This window comes from Montipora capricornis, chromosome 5, assembly GCF_036669925.1.
Source record: "Montipora capricornis isolate CH-2021 chromosome 5, ASM3666992v2, whole genome shotgun sequence".
Lineage (NCBI taxonomy): Eukaryota > Metazoa > Cnidaria > Anthozoa > Scleractinia > Acroporidae > Montipora > Montipora capricornis.
In genome coordinates, this window is record NC_090887.1 from 18,468,538 (window position 1) to 18,487,311 (window position 18,774).

Consider the following 18,774-nt stretch of genomic DNA (forward strand, 5'->3'; position numbering starts at 1 on the left):
TGATTGTACATCACTGTAACTTTTGAGATACAAGATCAACTCTAAAACCATTTATTACCGAAAGTAGCTCAAGATGTGAAGGAGTCCAACTATTCGCTGTACTTGTAACGCAGTGTTGTTCTTGCTGATGGCACGTCCATCCACTCGAGTTATTGAATGTTGTAGAATTTCAAACAGATTAGGGGAATGGGTCTAGCAGAACTTTCTAATAAGGATAATAGTGACTTTGATATTTCCCCAGGAAGCGAGGTACTGCATCCGATCAAATTGGAATTTAGAAATGTTGGTTTTGAGTAACGTGGAAAACCCACAGAAAACCTCTAGGAGCAGAGCAAAAGACCCAACAACAAACTTAACCCACATGTGTCCAGAATCAAACCCGGGCAACAATGGTGGGTGGCAAGTGCTATAATCACTACGCCTTCCCTACTCCCCTAAAAGATACTCATCTCCTTTGGATGGTACAGGGCTATCAATGTAATAATTATTGTAATTATTTACTTGCCACACCCTCCTTGTTCAATGTTTGATGGAAAAAGCACCAAGCAAATATAATTTCGTTTTTTATTTGTATGTACTGTATAATTAGAGACTTATTTGAGGTACTGTATATTGTGTTTTGTGGTAACACATACCAATACATTAGTTGTTGTGGTTGATGAAGATGAACCAGACAGAGTCAGGCTGTTATCTTTGAGTCCATTGTGGGTCTATCATTGGGTAGTGAAACTAAATCAGTTGAGCAGAATAAAATCTTAGAGTATGAAGCAGAATGCCTCTAATCTTGCTCGATGTATGATTACATTTCTCTTTCGGTATCTTTACACGTAGTGCAAAATTTAGGCTAGATTCTTTCTGGCGTGATGCATGCAAAAGTTCAATGAGTATTTTCCAATCACACGCAGGTTTCATGCATGCAGGTGAATTTTTTGTTTGTTTCATGATCATGATTCTTACGTCTCCACACCCTCATCCCAGCAAGGCTCTACAAGGTGATGGCCGAAGTTGGAAAATAAATTCCACTTACCAGCCAGGAAAAAAAATGTGGTGTAACAGCTGCTGGAAAATGCTGAAAAAATATTCCCGACGATGGACCACTACCAAACGCCAAGTAAAAGGGAAACATCAAGTAGCATCGAAGTCAAATTTATACTTCGTTTCAAACCATTTTTGCGATTATTTCTTAAAATTAAGACTTATATTCTTTATTTTATTGCCTCGCTCTTGCAAAAGTAACTAGAGTTGTAAAATGTGAGAATGGAGGGCAGGCAAGTGACTTATCCTTGCCGAATGAGTGGGAAGTGGGAAAAAACAGAACTTATTTCTCGCTTTCAAATGATTCCAATGAACAAGCACACAATTCCCTCATCCAACAGAAGCAACACAAGACATCTTCGCACTAAGAATTATCTTTCTGCCCTTGCCAAAATGTTTACCAAGCGTTTCCCTCTCAAAGCACAGCCCCCCCCCCCCCCCACACAAGAAGTTTACCAACACAGAGACCATTGCGACTAACACCATTACGAACTTTATGCTTTGCTCGAGCCCTCGAATGCAAGCTAAAGATTCACATTGTTAGCAACTAAATTTCTTTTGTTTGAAAAGACACACGGCCGATTAGTCTTTCAGAGAGCTCTCTTCAAAAAGAAAACCTTATCCTCGTAGTCTTGACCTTATCATCGCAAAATGAAAACAAGCGCTGGGAATTTAAATTGCCGCCATTTTGCCGCGTCGTTGTTTCCATGGCAAATTTGCTTGGTACCAGTCCCTCAAGCGTGGAAAGGATTCCCGCGTGGGTCGAGCATGCGCATTCATTTTGCCGCGATGTCGTGCGTGGCATGGTTGTGCATTGGCTGATACATAATTGATAGCGCATGCACGAAGTTTAAGCCAATATGCACAGGCGGCATTGAACGAAAATGGCATTGTTGAAAGTAAGCACGAATATGGTGTCTAATACGCTCAAACCACATAGTTTCTCTACTGTATTATTTTTATATTTGTATTTATTTTATTTTTGTATTTGTATTTCAGGAAAGCCCGTGTTCACGCAGATATGCGTCTAGTTGGCCTCAAAACCATCGCCATATGTTACCGATGTTAAACAGCTGACGATGTAAAAATGAAAGCTCCACGAATATGGAGTGTGACTGTATGGATACCCACGAAGTATTCAAGAAAGTCAAACTTGTATTCATATCCTTCTTAAAGGGTTATGCCGAGAATGGATTGATCGATTTAATCTTTTATGAAAAGAAACAAGGTTCTCTCCAAAGGGGAATTCTGCCATAACATTCACAACAATTTAGTGCGACCTCACCAGTCTTAGGGTAATTGTGTAGTTCAATGCGAAATTAAATAGATTCATATACAACGAGTTCAAGGATACATAATTTCCTAATTCGGCGTGGTTTTGATAGCATCTTAAACAACACAATGGAGATGTCGTCAAACTGTCCCCCATATTTACATGCATGCAAAATGTGACTCAACTAAGACGGACAAGGCTGACAAGAGGGTTTCTTGAAGTTTAATATTCTATACACGTACCAAAATCGGTCCGCCTTTAATTTGAAAAAAAATTATATACAGAAGTTTCCACCCAAATAGTAGTTTGAATATAGCTTTTATTTCAATGTCGTTTTAAGGTCAATTTTTGGCTTTTATATTTGTCTAGCGGTACGACTGGGAACAGAGAGGCAGCGTTTTCATGGGTAGCCGGACATTTTGTATGTTAACGTACTGTGTTTTGCAAGGTTGAATGAATGAGTTTCCATGTCATTATCTAAAGGAAAAACTAGGATTCGCCAAATACTTTTTTCTCTGGGCAAGCCAAAGAGGTTTCCAGAAATAATTATGACTTCACAAATAAATGTTCCTCCCGATAAATTAATTATTTTTTTTCACGCGCGGTATCTGACGTATCTGTTCCACAGTAAACGTATTTAGACAAGGCAAGTCTCCCTGATGGTAATCAGACTGAAAATAGCGCAACGGTTAAAACAAATGTCAAACAAACGCCGCAAAAACGAACACAATCTCCCGAAACAGTTAACCTATGGCAAAGTTCAAAATGCGAAAATGAAAATTGAAAGGACGCATGGAAACTCGAAGACATATTTCAATTGTTTGGAAAGGTGGAAGCTTCGTACCTCTCATCTATCTTCCTTTCAACATTTTGTCGTGAAGAAAGCATAAATGGGTGCATCTCACAAGTGGATTTAATTAACGGAGCCTCGATCGTTCACAATTCTTTAATGAAAACGGAATCTTTAAAGGCACGATTTACAATAAATTACTAAAACAGATTTGCTATTAAGACTTTTTCAACCATTTTAGATGAACAAACTAAACACACCAGCAACCAGCTCCAGATAAAAGGTCATAAGGTATGATGGCGGATTATTTTATATAATGCTAGGTTTGAAAATGCTAAAAAGAATCTCAAACATGTGAAGTTGTTTCTTTGTTAGTTATTTGTTTGAGCAGGTTAAAGTTTTGGCAGGTATTCAGCTGATGCGGAGCTTCTATACCTACACAAAGGACAGCCACAACACCGGGGACTTTATCCTCGTTTGTAAGCTTGTAAGCTCCTGATACTACTGGAGGATTAACGTCTTTGTGTCTTAATTCCCTTTTTCTCTCAAGCCCTAACTTGGATTTGAAACGGTGACATCAAGCTGAATAACCCAGCGATTATTGCTTAACTAGGATTTAAAACAGTCCCTCTAATCGACAGAATTAAAATCGATATAAGAAAGAAGAAAATTTGTCAGGGAATTCGAATCGATAGCAAAGATTAATTAACGGATTTCAGTCACGTTGTTAGATATGGTTATCTGGAACGAGTTTAAGTTTGGAATGAAGTGAAGAGGCAAATTACCAAGTAAGTTGTTGACCAGATCATACTTTGAGACATTAAAATAATAGAAACAGTTCTGGCAGTCTGTTTTTAGAGCGACTCACTTGCAAGCATGAGTGACCGGACGAGAAAAGACAAGTTTCATCAAGGACACGTCAGAGCAATCGAAGTTTCGGGTAGTTACTGCCTACCTGCCTGGAGTGAAGGAAAAATATGACTGTAAACGCAAAGAAATCGTTTGCCAGTTTTCAAGACGAAAGATAATCCATAGCTCAACATTGCATTTTTATACTAGCTCATGTAGACGTAGTAAGACTTCCTCCACGAAGAACGTGTTGAAACTGCTCAGTAATATGTCTGAGGTCTGTGTGGTCGGTGCAAAAGGAATAAGCCGAATGCAATAAAAATGATTTTAATCTTCGACGACAATGCGAAGATCTTTTTTTTTTCCCGCGAGGGTTTTGATCAAAGTATACAGGAGAGGAAAGTGGCCATATCAGAGGGCACGCAAACCAGAATATTAGAAACCATGGTGTTCGTCTAAATTTTGAGCATATTAACACTTATAACGAGAAAATAAAGTTGAGGAAGCCACATCCATAATAGAACCAATGGAACTAAGAAACATTTCTCACGGTCATTCCGTGCAAGATTCCAGCGTACGATATATGAAATCCTATTTCAGTAGGTAAAACCTTGAGGCCAACTAAATCTAAGTTCATTTTATCACGAGAAAAGAACAGCATTTAATAATCATTTCCACTCACAACAAAACTGTTACCCGACTATTAGATGAAATAATGCTACAATGCAAACCGGCGAAACGAGGCTCGTTGCCGAGAGACAAATCCCCCAGCCGAAAACTTTTATGGCAAGCTAAATATTGAATCATTTGAATAGAAATGAGGATGATTTTTTTTTCTAAAATATGAAAAAGGTTTTCTCTTAAAGACGAAAAGAGCAGGTTTAATTCTCTTGTCATGACTGACATTAAAAAACGAGGTTCTTGTCCTTAATATTGAAAACCCCACATTATGGATTGTAATATTAAACTGTATGGCGAATATTAGTTTGCGGTTGTTTCTTCGAAAACACAAAAGCACAGAAACGAAAATAAGATTTAATGTAGTGAAAGGGAAAATTTGAAGAAAACAAACTCGTAACCAGCTTAAGTCGTTGTTTTCAAGAGCATATATAGCGCTACGTTTTAGTGTGGCTACTGAAAAATCATTAATGCGTGATTGTAAAATCCGGTGTTCATCTCATGGGAATTAATTCACATCCACAGGGTTGTCGTCTTTGCAGTCTCGAACGCCACTTCCAGCTATATAAAGAAAAAAGACTCGTTCGAACTCTGTCTCGACGTTACTTCTGCTCCAGAGGGGACTGAGCAACAAAGTTAAGTGGTAGAACACGCGAAAAGCGCGTGCGGCAAGCAGGTGTTCTATCCAACCAGAGCTCAACGGTGACAGCGTCAGTAAGTTACTTGCGTTTGATTGGCGTCCAGTAGCAATTAGCAGCGAGATTGATTTCATTTCGCTCAGGCGCTGTATTTTTCTTGTAACACTGTGAGCTGAGTAAGCGGTCCACTGACAGCTTCGAAAGCTTGCCCCTGATTGGCGCCAATTTGGAAAGGACTACAGTTTGCAAGCCTCCGAAATGACCGCTGTTTATTTATATGCCCATTTTTGCCTCCCGCCTACTGAAGGGTATTTACATGGCTCATAAATATAATGTTTCTTAAATCCATTCTCAATATGTCGCCTCCACAGGAATTACACAGTCAGATCTAGTCAGCGTTTTTCGTATTTTCTACGTATATCTGCCTCAGGACTTGGCCTTGAAGGGCGACAGAATAAAGAATGCCAATTCGCCGTGGACGCGGTTTTGCCCCGCAGAACACCTTTTTAGAAACGATCTTTCAGAAGTTCGACCGAGAAAGTAAGTAAATGAAAGCCCTAAACAGTAAATTCGCAATGTTTTTAGTACTGCGTTCCAATTCCATTCAACCAAGGAGCGGTTTTGGGAGATCACAATTGATTTCAACGACTGCCTCGAAACACATTAATCCATCACCGCGCGCCAAGCTTTTAACCAGTGCTTATTGCCTAGTTGATTGTTAGCAATAATACTCAGCATTTCCTGCATGATTCTATCTATCCAGACAGCAACTTCGTCCTTGGTAGCGCTCAGGAAAAGAACAATTATCCCATAGTATATTGCAGCGATGGATTTTGCGAGCTCACTGGATTCACTCGAAGTGAACTTATGCGACGCAGTTGTGGTTGTAGTTTCTTGTACGGACTCGAAACAAACAAAGAAGACATAATCAGCATAGAAAATGCACTCAAGATCCAAATCGAACTTAAGAAGGAGATTATGTTCTACAGAAAGAATGGTGAGTAAAGAGACAAAATTCCCTTGTTTTTATCAACGGTGGTTAAAAGATGTTTCGCCCCGTCAAAAAATAAGAAAGATCTTTGACGTTTGCTTATTTGAAGCCAAAAAGCCGATTTGCTCGAGAGAAAACCGACGTGTCTTTGGTGTACAGATGCGGCGGAGGCTATGCGAGAAATCAGCTAATTTTCTGATACAGTCCTTCACCAGTAAGAGTAAGTCAGACCGGCCTTACTAGGATTCTAAAAAAAACAATCGCAACAACAGCATATCGTTATTCCAGATTTTTTTATCGTAAGTTTCAATTAAAATTGAGCATTATGGGGCTACACAATTCTACCAAACAATACAAAACAACCCAGGAAAGATTTACATAAGAAATTATTACAAAATTCTCGTAATCGAAAATTTATCTCGGCAGCTTCGATCGCTGAATTGAAAAATAAATCTTTAGGAAAAAACTGACAACATCGATATTTTTGAAAGACTTGAGTCAATTTCTTTGTCAATATCAGACGGTCTAAAAAATGGAGGAATAAATGAAGCATGAAAATAAATTGGCATGATATCATCAAGCGTAACCTTCCTTGACTGAAAATTAAATATGGCTATCAAAGATATTCGAACGGAGTTCAGCTCCACTGCTGTGATCGTTAACAAATGGATAAAGGAACAATACTTCTGAAGGAAGAAATCAAAATTACGTGCATTACAGAATTGTTAATCATCATCGGTTGAAAGCATCGAATTTAAGTCAGATAAACGTATGGTAAACTGTGTTTGTTGCTGACTTTACATTGTGTTTGGTTCACATACTGTCGCCGAATGCACCGACCTGTAACGACGGCCGTTCAGGTCAACCGACGAAAAATAAGCTTTGACGGCAATGGAACGAAAAAGGTACAAACGCCTCTTAAACAAGGACTATCTTGGTGACGTGATTATGTAGAATAACGGACTGAGAACTTCCTTCAGGTAATTTATAGCTCTACTTTCCGATCAGTTAGGAACCGCTAACAAATCACTGGATTTAAAGAACGAACATTAACCGGTTGCAGGGCATATTCCCTTTTGTTCTGCTGATAATAGAAACCAACAAACATTGACCATTATCACACAGGGAATTTTTTTTTCGTTCCGTTGATACAGCGTATTTTGCTCTGAGCGCGGCAGGTATTAATGTATGGACAACAAGTTGCAACTATTTGACTTCAAGTTGGCAAGCTGATGAAAGAACCAAACTTTAATGCCTTGAGCGTTGCTGCTTTCAAATTTGAACTTCAAGCCATTAAAATCGTTAAATGACCAACGAAGGTCGCCCAGTGACTAAACGACGGAAAGAGGTCGCGAAAATACTTTATTAAACGTTAAGAAGGACCAAAAATTCCAGCTTTCTTTAATCGAATGCACAAAGATAAATGCGCGTAAAAAATGTATCACATACGTTAGAACGTGGTTTAATTTAAAATCAGCCAACCCTAGAAGAAAAGCAAGAGTACAAATGCTACTGACATCAAAACAAGTTCGAAATTGACGTTCTGTTTAGTTTTCAAAGTCCTCAGTCAATATCAAAATCACACGAAGAAGATTAAGGTTGCTTTGCCTCTTCAACGGAGTACTTTATGTTACAAATCGATGAATAATATCGGAAATCGGTTTTCCGTCTCAACTGTTTCTACTAGATCAGGAATTCTATTAACTCCTCAACCAAGCAAGGAAAAAATATTTATTTTGCGGGGGCTAATATATAAGCTCGGCAAACATTCTTGGAGTCAATGAATGAGGAATCTCATTCGACGACGCAAGAAAAACTCCATCCGCTGTACAGAGGCATTACTAAACCACGAAACTGCTAATTTTTTTTCTACTTTTTTTTTTCGAACACCGAAACTCACAAGGAAACAAATTCAGCAGATGTTGGTCCTGTTGAAAATTTTGTGGCATCTGCAAAAAGGGTAGGCTCAGTGTCCAGTCGTGGGTGTCTCGATGCGCAATCTGGATACAAATTTAAGTCTTGTTTCAATGTTTTGGTGTTTCATTTTGCTGTTTCGCAGTTTAGTAATGCCCCGCTGTATAGATATGCAAATAAAGAAGCTTTCTAATAGGTATACGAGTTTATTTTTTTTCATAAATCATAATCATTGAACAAAGAAGGCATGGAAAATTTACTGATATACCAAATTTTGAGAAAAGTTTTCAAAATACCGCGTGTTTTTGAATGGGTATTTCACCATTGTTTTCAAAAGACTTCGCGGAAACCAATTTGTTTAATTTTGCTTTTTTGCATATTCCAATTTGGCTAATGATATCAGAAAGCACGAAATCCTCATAATTACGCAATAGAGACATTCAACTGAAAATTAGGAGAATACTCTTTGTATATTTATACCGTTTATGTCTGCGCTGTTGCCAAAAATCTTCCTTCGCTACAACTACCAATAAGTTCAGTCATTGCTATGGGAGATTCATGAACATATTAATAACCAAATCGTAGGGTCAATCTGATCGATGTCTCAATTATTTCGGACATCGACGAAAAAAAACGAAAAAAAACCTCGACAATGTTGTACACAAAACTCTTTGCTTTCAAAGCACCTCACTTTACAAACAGCGGAATAGTATTGGCTCTACGAGTCATTACAAGCGATATTAAATACGCTCAAAATAAGCTTCGCTTTTTCAAAAAGGGCGACCGACTCATTAGACTTGACAATAAATCTAAATGGAGCTGCCAACTTAAGAAAATAAAACCATCCTCGTCATCAAGGTTTCCTAAAGTTCTACAGGTAAATTATGATTTAAATTATCTAAGGTATTTTCTCCTCCTCTCTTGAAGTTCACGATCTACATTGCGATTAATATGAATACATGAAAAGAGTATTACGAGCCTTTCAAGTGACAAAAGACAATCAGTCGTAAATGAATACAAGGAAAATGCTTTTGGAACCGTAACTCCTTTCTGCAGCTCATTTAATCGAATAAATTTGGGTATTTATATATGTATTTTTTCTAATTCAGCAAGGTTTATGGAAGCATGGTGAAACTGTCAAAATGTCAGCTATTGGATTTTATTACTGGCAAGTGTGGTTTTGTGGATTTTGGAATTTTTGACGAGTTTTAAAGCATCTTTAAGAGTGAATCTTGAACTTCAAGTTTGTAAAGCTTTTAGATTCCAAGCGGATGGATCAAAGCCTGAGTACGCAAAGGATCAAAATGGAAATGCTCCATTATTTCGACTGATGAATACGTTTTATCGTTTTGTGTTGTAAGCCGCTTTAATTTTATGGGATGCACTTAAAATCTCGCTGTCAAAGGTGATAAATAATGAACCAGAGAATGCGGTTATTAGTGTAAGAAGATTTGCGAACATTCATAACCAGCCAAGAAAACTTTACAATTAAAAAAGTGTACTTTTGAGAATTTTATTGTGCAAGAGTTTTTTTTCTTTACAGTTCCGGAACGAAGCTAAATACACTCTAATACTAAAAACAGGCAAGCATGGTAAATTAAATTTACGTGCGCTACATATGTACAGCGAAGATTGTCCCTTTTTGTAAGAGGATTTTAAACTGTAATTTCGCTATGTGCGAGACGTAGAAGGACCATTAATAATTTTGTTTTTTCAAGATTCTGTAATTTTCAGCCTAGCGTTGAAAAGAGATTTCTTTTCAGATAAGAACTCAAGATTTCACTGATTCTCATTTCAGCCCTGCGGGGAGGCAATTAAAAGAAACTAATTGCTGTCACACATTTTCACGATAAGACTTCCTATTTCTACTTCAAATTTTTTTCCTCGTTTTGCATTCCTTTTAAGACCATAAAAAAATTTCCAACAAAAAGAAACATGCTCTTAGCTTTACGCACTTAGATCCAAACTGCAAAATTTCCCCTGTTTTTAACTTGTGCAAATAAGCCAAGAGGCAAGAACTTATATATGTCGCGCACAATTTTGTAATATTTGAATCTGAGCTAAAAATTAAACAATAAAATAAAACCTGTTTTTTTTTTAACCAAACCACAAATCAGTTACTTTTTCGGTTGGCTTTTATCCTGTTGATAAGCTTTTCGCTGTAAAACAAAAGATAAGCGTCGCGATGAGTCCTGAGTGCAGAGACTGTTATGAGATTCGGAAATTAGTTTATGAAACTAATCACTCCTTGCAATAGTATAGGCCATCAAACAGGTTTTTGGTCTCAACTGCGCTTACCTGTTTTGCATACGAGTTGGATGTTTGTTTACGTTTTTGAAGAAGTAATTCACTTTGGCTGAGATGTTTCTTATCATTGAAGGCGAGAAGGAGAAAAGCAGAGCGAGGGCGTGGGGGAGGAGGAACTAAAGACCAAATAACATCTTGTCTGAAAATTTAATGGATGAAATCCTTCGTAAATGAAACTTACTGAAGTTTATATTTATAAATAAATACAAACCTTGATCTTTGAAAATTTGAAAAGAAAGGTCCAAATCTGTCATCGACCACCTTCAGGTATCGTGAAAGGATTTCTAGTGTAGTGGGACAGTTTATCACGCCCAGAAAAACGAAAAAAAGAAATAAGAATATGAGGGAAATTGCTATTTTCGGCATTATAATCTTCATCATCATCTTCTCGTCGTCATCACAAACACCACCACAATTATCCTTATTGTTCTCAGAAAAGATGTTATAAATCTGGTCTCGGTTGTTCAAACGGTTCAATGGTTTATATGGGTAGAAAACTACAATAGCACTTCACATTACAATCTAATAGTTAAGTCTTACAAACCAGTGGCAAGTTAGGTATATCACAGGCGCTTTGTGTAACAATGCTGTAGGACATTCTACTCCAATTTCAGTGATCTAAACTTTTGTGTCCCAGTTAAGAAATGGCGCCTACCAACAGTTTCCACAACACTGTTGAGTGCTATATCGTACTTGAAAGGATTGTAATTTCATACTTTCTCGTCTTCTTTGTTTTCATGAATGTCGAATGGACGTAATGGATCAGTCAAATTTGCTATTTTCCTCACTTTATCCGCAACGGTTATGTCTGGCTCATTGTTCTTCAAGACCTCACCCGCTGCACTGAAAAACCCCATGTGGAGTACCCTCTCGCGTTTGTGATCGTACCATTTAACCCCACTCTCAAATTCCCACTTCTGACAAAGCTCCTAGTGGATCATACTGGCAACATCATCGTGCCTCAATTTCGTACATTCACTTTGTGCCAAACTCGCGTACTCAGCCATTAAAGAGTCCCAAAAACCGTTGAGACAACCCAACAAAATTTTACGCCACTCTGGTTTGGAGGATTATGAATGTACCTTCCAAAAAGTTACTGAATTCAAAGACCCAACGTTTCTTCTTGACAACAGAAAGACTTGAATCAAAAATTCCAAAGAATTCTTCTCAAAAGGAGACATGCAAGACTTGTTCAGTCTTGATTCTTTTAGCAATCTGGATCACCTTCCTTCCCTCGTAGAGAACTGACTTAAGTTCCTCCTTCCGTTTTGAAGCATAAACCCCAAAAACAAACGGTCTAAACGGAGGCAATATCTCCTATTATTTCAAAAGCATGTTCGCACTTAAAAGAGTGTGTTCAAGATTTCCATCTTAAGAGAATAATAATCATGATACAAATAGAAGAAGACGACATGAGCCTAAGGTATCTGGCTTTAAAATGAAATGTCGATCTTCACCGCTGTTAGTGTCATTCGACCTAAATGTTAAAGACACGTCAAGTTACGTAAATGTGATCACGCGATGTATTTTTATTTCAAACAGCCAGCTTTCTTCGCCGTAAAATCTAAATTTTCTTCATTTCCCCTCGTAGTCGATGACTTTTTAGTTTTCTGTTTTATGGACATTATAAATACAGCAAGCCTACTTCTAAAAGCTTTTTACCCAAAATATTTCGAAACCACTTTTCAGAGATAAAGTGAGTACAAATTTGACTTTTGATGACCAACATGAAATACATTTCCCCGTAAATGTATAGGAGTGCGCACTTTTCTTTCTGTTTCCCATTTCATTGTCATTTTAATAAACAATATCCTTATTAACAGCAAGTTATATTCCATTATACAGCACTTCGGAGGAAATGCAATATATCAGCGGACACGTCAATACCATAATGATCAACTAGCTCCCTACATAAGTCATATATTGATTACTGAATGATATTAATCTTTGGCAAAATTGAGCGTTGAGGAATAAATTTTCACCCTGGCTCACTTTGGCAATAGTGTCATCATACTTTTTCCTTTAAGATGGTTTAAAATTTAAATATATCTGCCCACATTTTTTTTTTGCGCACACCCAATTTAATTTCTAGTGAACACGTATACTTCGTTTTTCATCAAAAAGCCATGGAGATTTCAGTCAAGTCTTCAACCTCGTGTAAAGGGTTATTTGAAAACAATCACTAAGGATCTTACAGGCGCGACTAGAATTAGCGACCCAGTTTTTAAATGAGCGACCTCTCCCTTCTCCATTGTAACAAAGTACTGACGTTATATGCCAAAACGGAAAAAACCTTTGGCGATCTTATCAAGAATTACAAGACTCTTTTATCTTAAGCCGTTACTCTACCCATTAGAAGCAAGTCGGCTTATGTTCTCTTAAAACATTTCCAAGTTCCCTATTCATAACAATGAAAATGGGAACCACTGAAGCATCGTTTTATCGATGCTTAAAACGATCACGTACAAGACAAATTACAAGCCCGGCTTAATTATCATAAAACATGCGACGAGCTCAAGTAGACACATCAGTCAAATCGATCTAATTGCACCGAAACAGATTTTTACATAAAAGATGAGAGTTTTGATATATATATATGCATGCTTGACGTTTAAAAATTCCATAATTTTTCTTCCCGATTCTTTTAACAGGAAAAGAAAGAGAGCATCCGAAAGAAGAACGTTAATAAATTTTCAAGAGATAAACTTTCAATGATTCAAGAGTGATAGCAAAGAAAAAAGAAGTCTTGAAGTCACATAATTAAATGCTACCCGTTTTGGTACACCGGTCTACACCTTGCCGGCCTATCAGAATAAGCACGCGTTCAGAGCAAACCTTTTCATATTTTAGGGGCTGTTTACATGGAGGTAGGAAGATCCTAGCACTAGGAAGATCCTAGAAGGCGGATCATCCTAGCACCATATGTTTTCTGTATTCAGTTTACATGCAAGAGGTCGTACTTGGCCCTAGGAAGATCCTAGCGCTAGGAATATCCTAGCACCATGTAAATTCCCCTCGCTCGGAAGTTTCTGATACTATGGACAAAAAACAAACATGGCGGCGGCCGGGTGTTCACGGTATTCAGCTACCAAAGGTCGACAATTTCGTCTGGCGTTGCCACAGGACGATTCTAATGATTCTGATGACTGCCGACAATATTCAGGACCAGTTTTGTTTCAAAGATACACCACCCAAACGAGAGACACAGTGGAAAGTAATCGATCGACAGCATGCAATGTCGAAAACGCTGCGAGTCAAATACATTCGAATGAGTTGAGAGATTGCCAGGAGGAAGATGAAAAGGAAGTTATTAAAGCTAGTAAGGAGAGTAGAAGGACCCAAATTACATGTTTGTTGTTCTCGCCCGCCATCTTGCTTTTTTCATTCTCTACTTCCACCAAGACAGAAATTTCTGCATGTAAACCAAACGAAAAGTTGTTTCGCCTTCTAGGATCTTCCTAGTGCTAGGATCTTCCTACCTCCATGTAAACAGCCCCTTAATATCTCTATATCCCGCTGGATTCCAAGGGGACATTGAAACTGAAAATAACGAAAGTTTAAGGCCCAAGCAAACAGCTTCAACATCCTCTCGACTTTGTTGAATGGTAAAGGATGCTAACTGCTGGGGTGGGCAAACATTTTCAACACATCATCAACATTTGATTCCACAAAGCTTCACGAAAGGCCTTGTATTCAGTCCCAGGCTGCAACCGCGGTTGTTACTATGGCTACATACATACACGCTTTATTGACCACTTTCCCACAGGGGCTTTTCAGCGTCAAAAGCGGAGCCCCCGTTTCTAAACACAGAAAATAATATAGTGTATATGGGAATAATTTTGCTTCTGCATAAAGTACAAAATTAATCGTCAGTAGTGTATACAGTCTACAGTGATCAAACACCTCTGAGCTGACAGCAGTAAAAAAAAAAAAGCTATGCAAACAATAACCAACAATTTTAATCAAACTGAAATTAATGCGGCAATCTCTTTCACAACATTTTCCGTTTGACTGACAATCTTTACTCCCTCTCTCTTCAGTTTAGAACATCTTTACTCCCTCTCTCTTCAGTTTAGAACAACAGCAAAAATTACTAATTAAAAAGTCAAGCTAAAGCGTAGTAATTCGCTTACTCGACTGCAATTTCACAGTCAAACAAAGCAGCTTACGACTAGAATCCATTTTACACAAAAAGCATATAAATCGAAAGGTATTAATTTAGTGTGGACAGTCGCTCACCTACGCTGACGTCAAAGCCAAAATTTCTCGCATGGCATGGTACTCTGCTGAAGAATCGTTTTATCGATCTTCAAATGATCACGTCCAAGACAAAGAATACTGTATGATTTTACGTTAGGAAAATAGAGAATGGATAATATTTTCCAGATCTGTTCCTATTTTAATTAATGCAATTTATCCAAGCCAAGATCACCAAGAAATACTGAACTAAGCAAATAAACAATATTGATGTAAATACACTAAAACAGCCTAAACATGTTAGATAAAACCGTCAGAATACTATGTTATAAATTGATAAACTCTGGGAACATGTAAAAGCCTCTATTTCTACGGCTGTAATCCGCACTCTACAGGGCACCCAACTTCCGTTAAAAGTCCGCTGAGTTCGGTTGATTGGAATTTAAGTCCAAAGGTTGGCTGGAAAAGACTGTTTATTTAAGTTCCCTTAACAAGCTTAGAGTTATGGCACCAGCTGAAACATTATTTTGACATTCTTGATTTATGAAGTGCAAATTACAAATATACGTTTTTCGTTAACCGAATGTGATCACAATCAACCTTTTTTCAACCATAATTCCAGACGAAACTCGCCATTTTTCCTTCGCAGGAATTACTAGAATTTATAAAAGTACTTGTTTGTGATTATCCGACCTAAATCAAACATAAATATCGCTTTCAACGGGCGTTTAAGGTTAATTGTTGCGCAAAAGGATCCAATCTTGCAAAACTACATGAGGTCGACAAAAATATTCGAATTTCGGTGATGAACAGGACGATGTTAACTGATTTTAAGTAACAGCTTTCTGACTACAGGATGGACCTCGTTTCAGTTGTTGAAAGGCGAATAGAGGCTACATCTCGTGCTTATTATTGGCAATTATTTCATGTTAGTGGTCTTTTAGAATTTAAAATAGAGCGAAAACTCAGCAGGGTGTTGATCCTTTGCGCGAAGGAAAAACAAAACACAATACTTGTTGACGAGTCGAAGCTACACTATAAATTTTCAGCCAAACATAAAATGGCTGGCGCCTTCTTAGAACAATGGCTCCCTTTGATACGGAGACAGTTTTGGTTTCCCTGCATGGATTCGAAAGACTAAACTAATCACACATTACTAAATAACCGTTGGGGGTGATGAATTTAACTGTCTGTTTATTTGTATTGTGTGAAGGTAGAGTTGTTGAACAGGTGCAACAAAGTTTTAGTTTTCAAGCAAATGAAAAAGTGGCAATTTGCAAATTTCAAACAACACAATGATTAATATAACATGGCCGACAAGACATTATTGAAGTGAACTTCAGCACAGCGTGAATCTGTAAATTTTCATTGCAAAAGAAGAAACTTCTCGGCTTAGGTTTCCAACCGACACCTAAAAGGTGTAGCACTAGTATAAAGCCAGAAAATGAAGTGTGACGCGTGACTTGAACTCGTTTTCGCGCGCTTTATAGCGCCGGTGATTGTATTCTTTTGAGATATGACTGGCTCAATTTAATTGTCTGCGTCTGCGGTGATTGACCAAAGTAATTACTTTAATTGTTTCATTTTTTATGCTTTCTCAAGAGAATCGAATGAAAGGGAACTGAACTGTGCACTGTGTCGACTTAACACTAGTCCTGCGTCTTCTCTGTATGGCATTATTTTCTTTTCAGTATTTCTTTTAACACAATCACGTTTTGACACCAGATTGAGCGTTCTTTTCAAGTTGCATGGTAGTGGCGTTACCTTCAGTGTATAGAGTGTTTTCACGTGACGTCACAGCGGCCATGTTGGTGTCCCTGAACAAAGGAACGGCGGCCATGTTGGTGTCCCCAACTAATCCCCCGGGAATTGAGTTCTATTATCATGCAAACGTTTTCTTTTGTTTCAGTGGAAAAACAAGGTTACTGATCACGTGAGTGAAAACACTCTATAACGAGTTTACCAGCCTACAGAGTAACAGGAACGTGAGTAAATGAATGGGAAATTTTTTCAAGACGCAAACCCTCCAACCTACAATCTCAACTGTCGAAAGAGGGGACTGATCCTCACACTTTATCTGGACAATTAAAGTAATTTGTCTCTTAAGGACGGTGCCTATTATTGTTATTGCGCATACGTTCTGCGCATCTCGAGATCGATACTCGAGTTTTCTATCGGTTATGCTTACTAATAGAGGGAGATTTTTGCGCGGTTTGAAACTATGCAGAGAAAGTAGATCTCGGTAAGTACTCTTGGTATCCAAAAAGAAAACTGGGGATAACCATGCATTTTTCAGAGATAATTAAGTTTTAATTTGAGAAAGAACGCCATACATGGCTTTGTATTTTAAAGCTTTTTACAAATATTGTTCATGGATTATCTTTGAAAAATGCGTGGTAACCCCCAATTTTCTTTTTCGATTTCAATAACACTTGTTGAGATCTACATTTCCCGCATAATCATAAACCGGGGCAAAAATACCTTTGAATTAGTAGGCACCGTCCTTAGAGACACCTGACAAATTCAGGCACCAGTTGTTCACTATCCAGAGTACCTTCACACCTTTTTCAATAAATGTGCTTAGAGTGCGTATATTCACAGTTACGAGGGCAAATACTGAACTCTTTCAGAGATTGAAACTGACGGATAGTGACCGGCTTATTCAACGGGATTCGAACCCAGGACCTGTGCGATGCCGGTGCATCGCATAATTTGGGTAGCGCAATATCTTTAAAGTACTTGTGTTAATTTTATTTCAGGATCTCCCTTTTGGTGTCTCTTGGACATCGTACCAATCAAGAACGAGAAAGGAAATGTTGTGCTGTTTCTTGCTTCACACAAAGATATCACCAAGCGAAAAATAAGTGGTGCCGGTACTGAGCAGGAAATAGGTATGCAAGTTTAATCCCGCGTCACTTGCACTTCTCAAGCGGAGGCATGTGATAGCAGGGTCAGGAAATGCGCACGTGCCCATCTTAATGTCAACCGGTAAATCTCAGTATCACCAAACCAAAGAAAGCCAATGAGGCAATGCTTGCTTCTTGATGAGCTAAAACGGTAAAGCCAAGAGAAAAGGATACGAAAAAAGGGTAACTTTAGCAGTCTGCAATCAAGGGCTGTCCAGCGAAAAAAAAAGAATATTCGCACACTTTTGGAGAAAATCCCAAAACGTTTGTTGTTTCTTAAATTGACAAAATTTCAAAAGTCAATTAATTTCAGAGGGTATTTGTATAATATGTAATACTGAGCTAGAATTCGAAGTAGAATAGTATTTCTTGCTTATTGTTACTTTCAGGCGTGGTGGGTGGAAATAAAACGCTAACCAGATCCCGCTCCAGAAAATTCAGCAGAGATGTTTTACTTCACTTATCGAGGCAATACATGCAAACTACGAGTCCAACAAGTAAGACAAACACAAGAAGACCAGTCAAGAGATCGAGAGTGAGTGGGCATTTCTCGTTTTTCTCATAACGTCTTTTTACTCCTGTTATGACTAAGCCAGTAGTTTCAAGTTTAGTTTCAAAGGAAACCATCTCCATTTCAATTATGCGGTCCAATCTAGATTGAAATTACCATACAAGACCGGAAATTTCAATCGCTCACACGATTTGGAAGGGGGGGGGGGGGGTCCTTAATTTTTTTAATTGCCGGGTTTCTTCATCAATCACATGGACTCGTTGATTCAGTAAAACTTTGTAATAATACACCTTATTCCAAAATGGCTACCATCTTGATATTCTTTTGTTGGTATTCAAATTAGCCCTTCTTGCCTTGTTTTTAAGCTAAAAATCAAAAGAATATTTTCTCTTGAACGAGGCAACAAGGGCCAATTTGTATGCGCATAAATCAGCGGCCATTTTGGAATTAGGCGCATACTATTAAGACCTTTGGTCTCGAGATAATGAAGTAGAGTGCAAATTGCTTCACCTATTGGGGAGGCACCAAGTTAGATGAATGCCCACTTTTGGCATTCAACACGAATTGTCCCTTAATTAAGGACGGTGCCTACTAATTCAAAGGTATTTTTGCCCCCGGTTTATGATTATGCAGGAAATGTAGATCTTGACAAGTGTCATTGAAATGCAAAAAGAAAATTGGGGGT

The 18,774-nt window shown here is 38.1% G+C and overlaps 1 protein-coding gene and 1 long non-coding RNA gene across 8 annotated transcripts in view; one reads left to right on the forward strand and one right to left on the reverse strand.

Moving 5' to 3' along the window:
- Window positions 1-2,040: 2,040 nt before the first annotated feature.
- LOC138049757 (potassium voltage-gated channel subfamily H member 8-like) overlaps window positions 2,041-18,774 on the forward strand; it is a 30,208-nt gene continuing 13,474 nt past the window's right edge. Inside the window, exons 1-6 of one of the 7 annotated variants that reach the window (XM_068896168.1) lie at window positions 2,041-3,577; window positions 5,151-5,339; window positions 5,635-5,803; window positions 6,027-6,260; window positions 17,432-17,563; window positions 17,968-18,113. In XM_068896168.1, coding sequence (XP_068752269.1) covers window positions 5,725-5,803; window positions 6,027-6,260; window positions 17,432-17,563; window positions 17,968-18,113 — 591 coding nt within the window. In that variant the 5' untranslated portion in view covers window positions 2,041-3,577; window positions 5,151-5,339; window positions 5,635-5,724. Of the gene's footprint in view, window positions 5,340-5,380; window positions 5,572-5,634; window positions 5,804-6,026; window positions 6,261-17,431; window positions 17,564-17,967; window positions 18,114-18,774 lie in introns of those variants that run through there. The other 6 variants (XM_068896167.1, XM_068896169.1, XM_068896170.1 and 3 more) reach the window with 6 other exon arrangements.
- Window positions 18,320-18,774, reverse strand: part of LOC138049764 (uncharacterized) — a 16,749-nt gene continuing 16,294 nt past the window's right edge. The window contains exon 3 of the long non-coding RNA XR_011132439.1: window positions 18,320-18,774. This exon is cut by the window's right edge and continues 661 nt beyond it. This is a non-coding gene — a long non-coding RNA (uncharacterized lncRNA).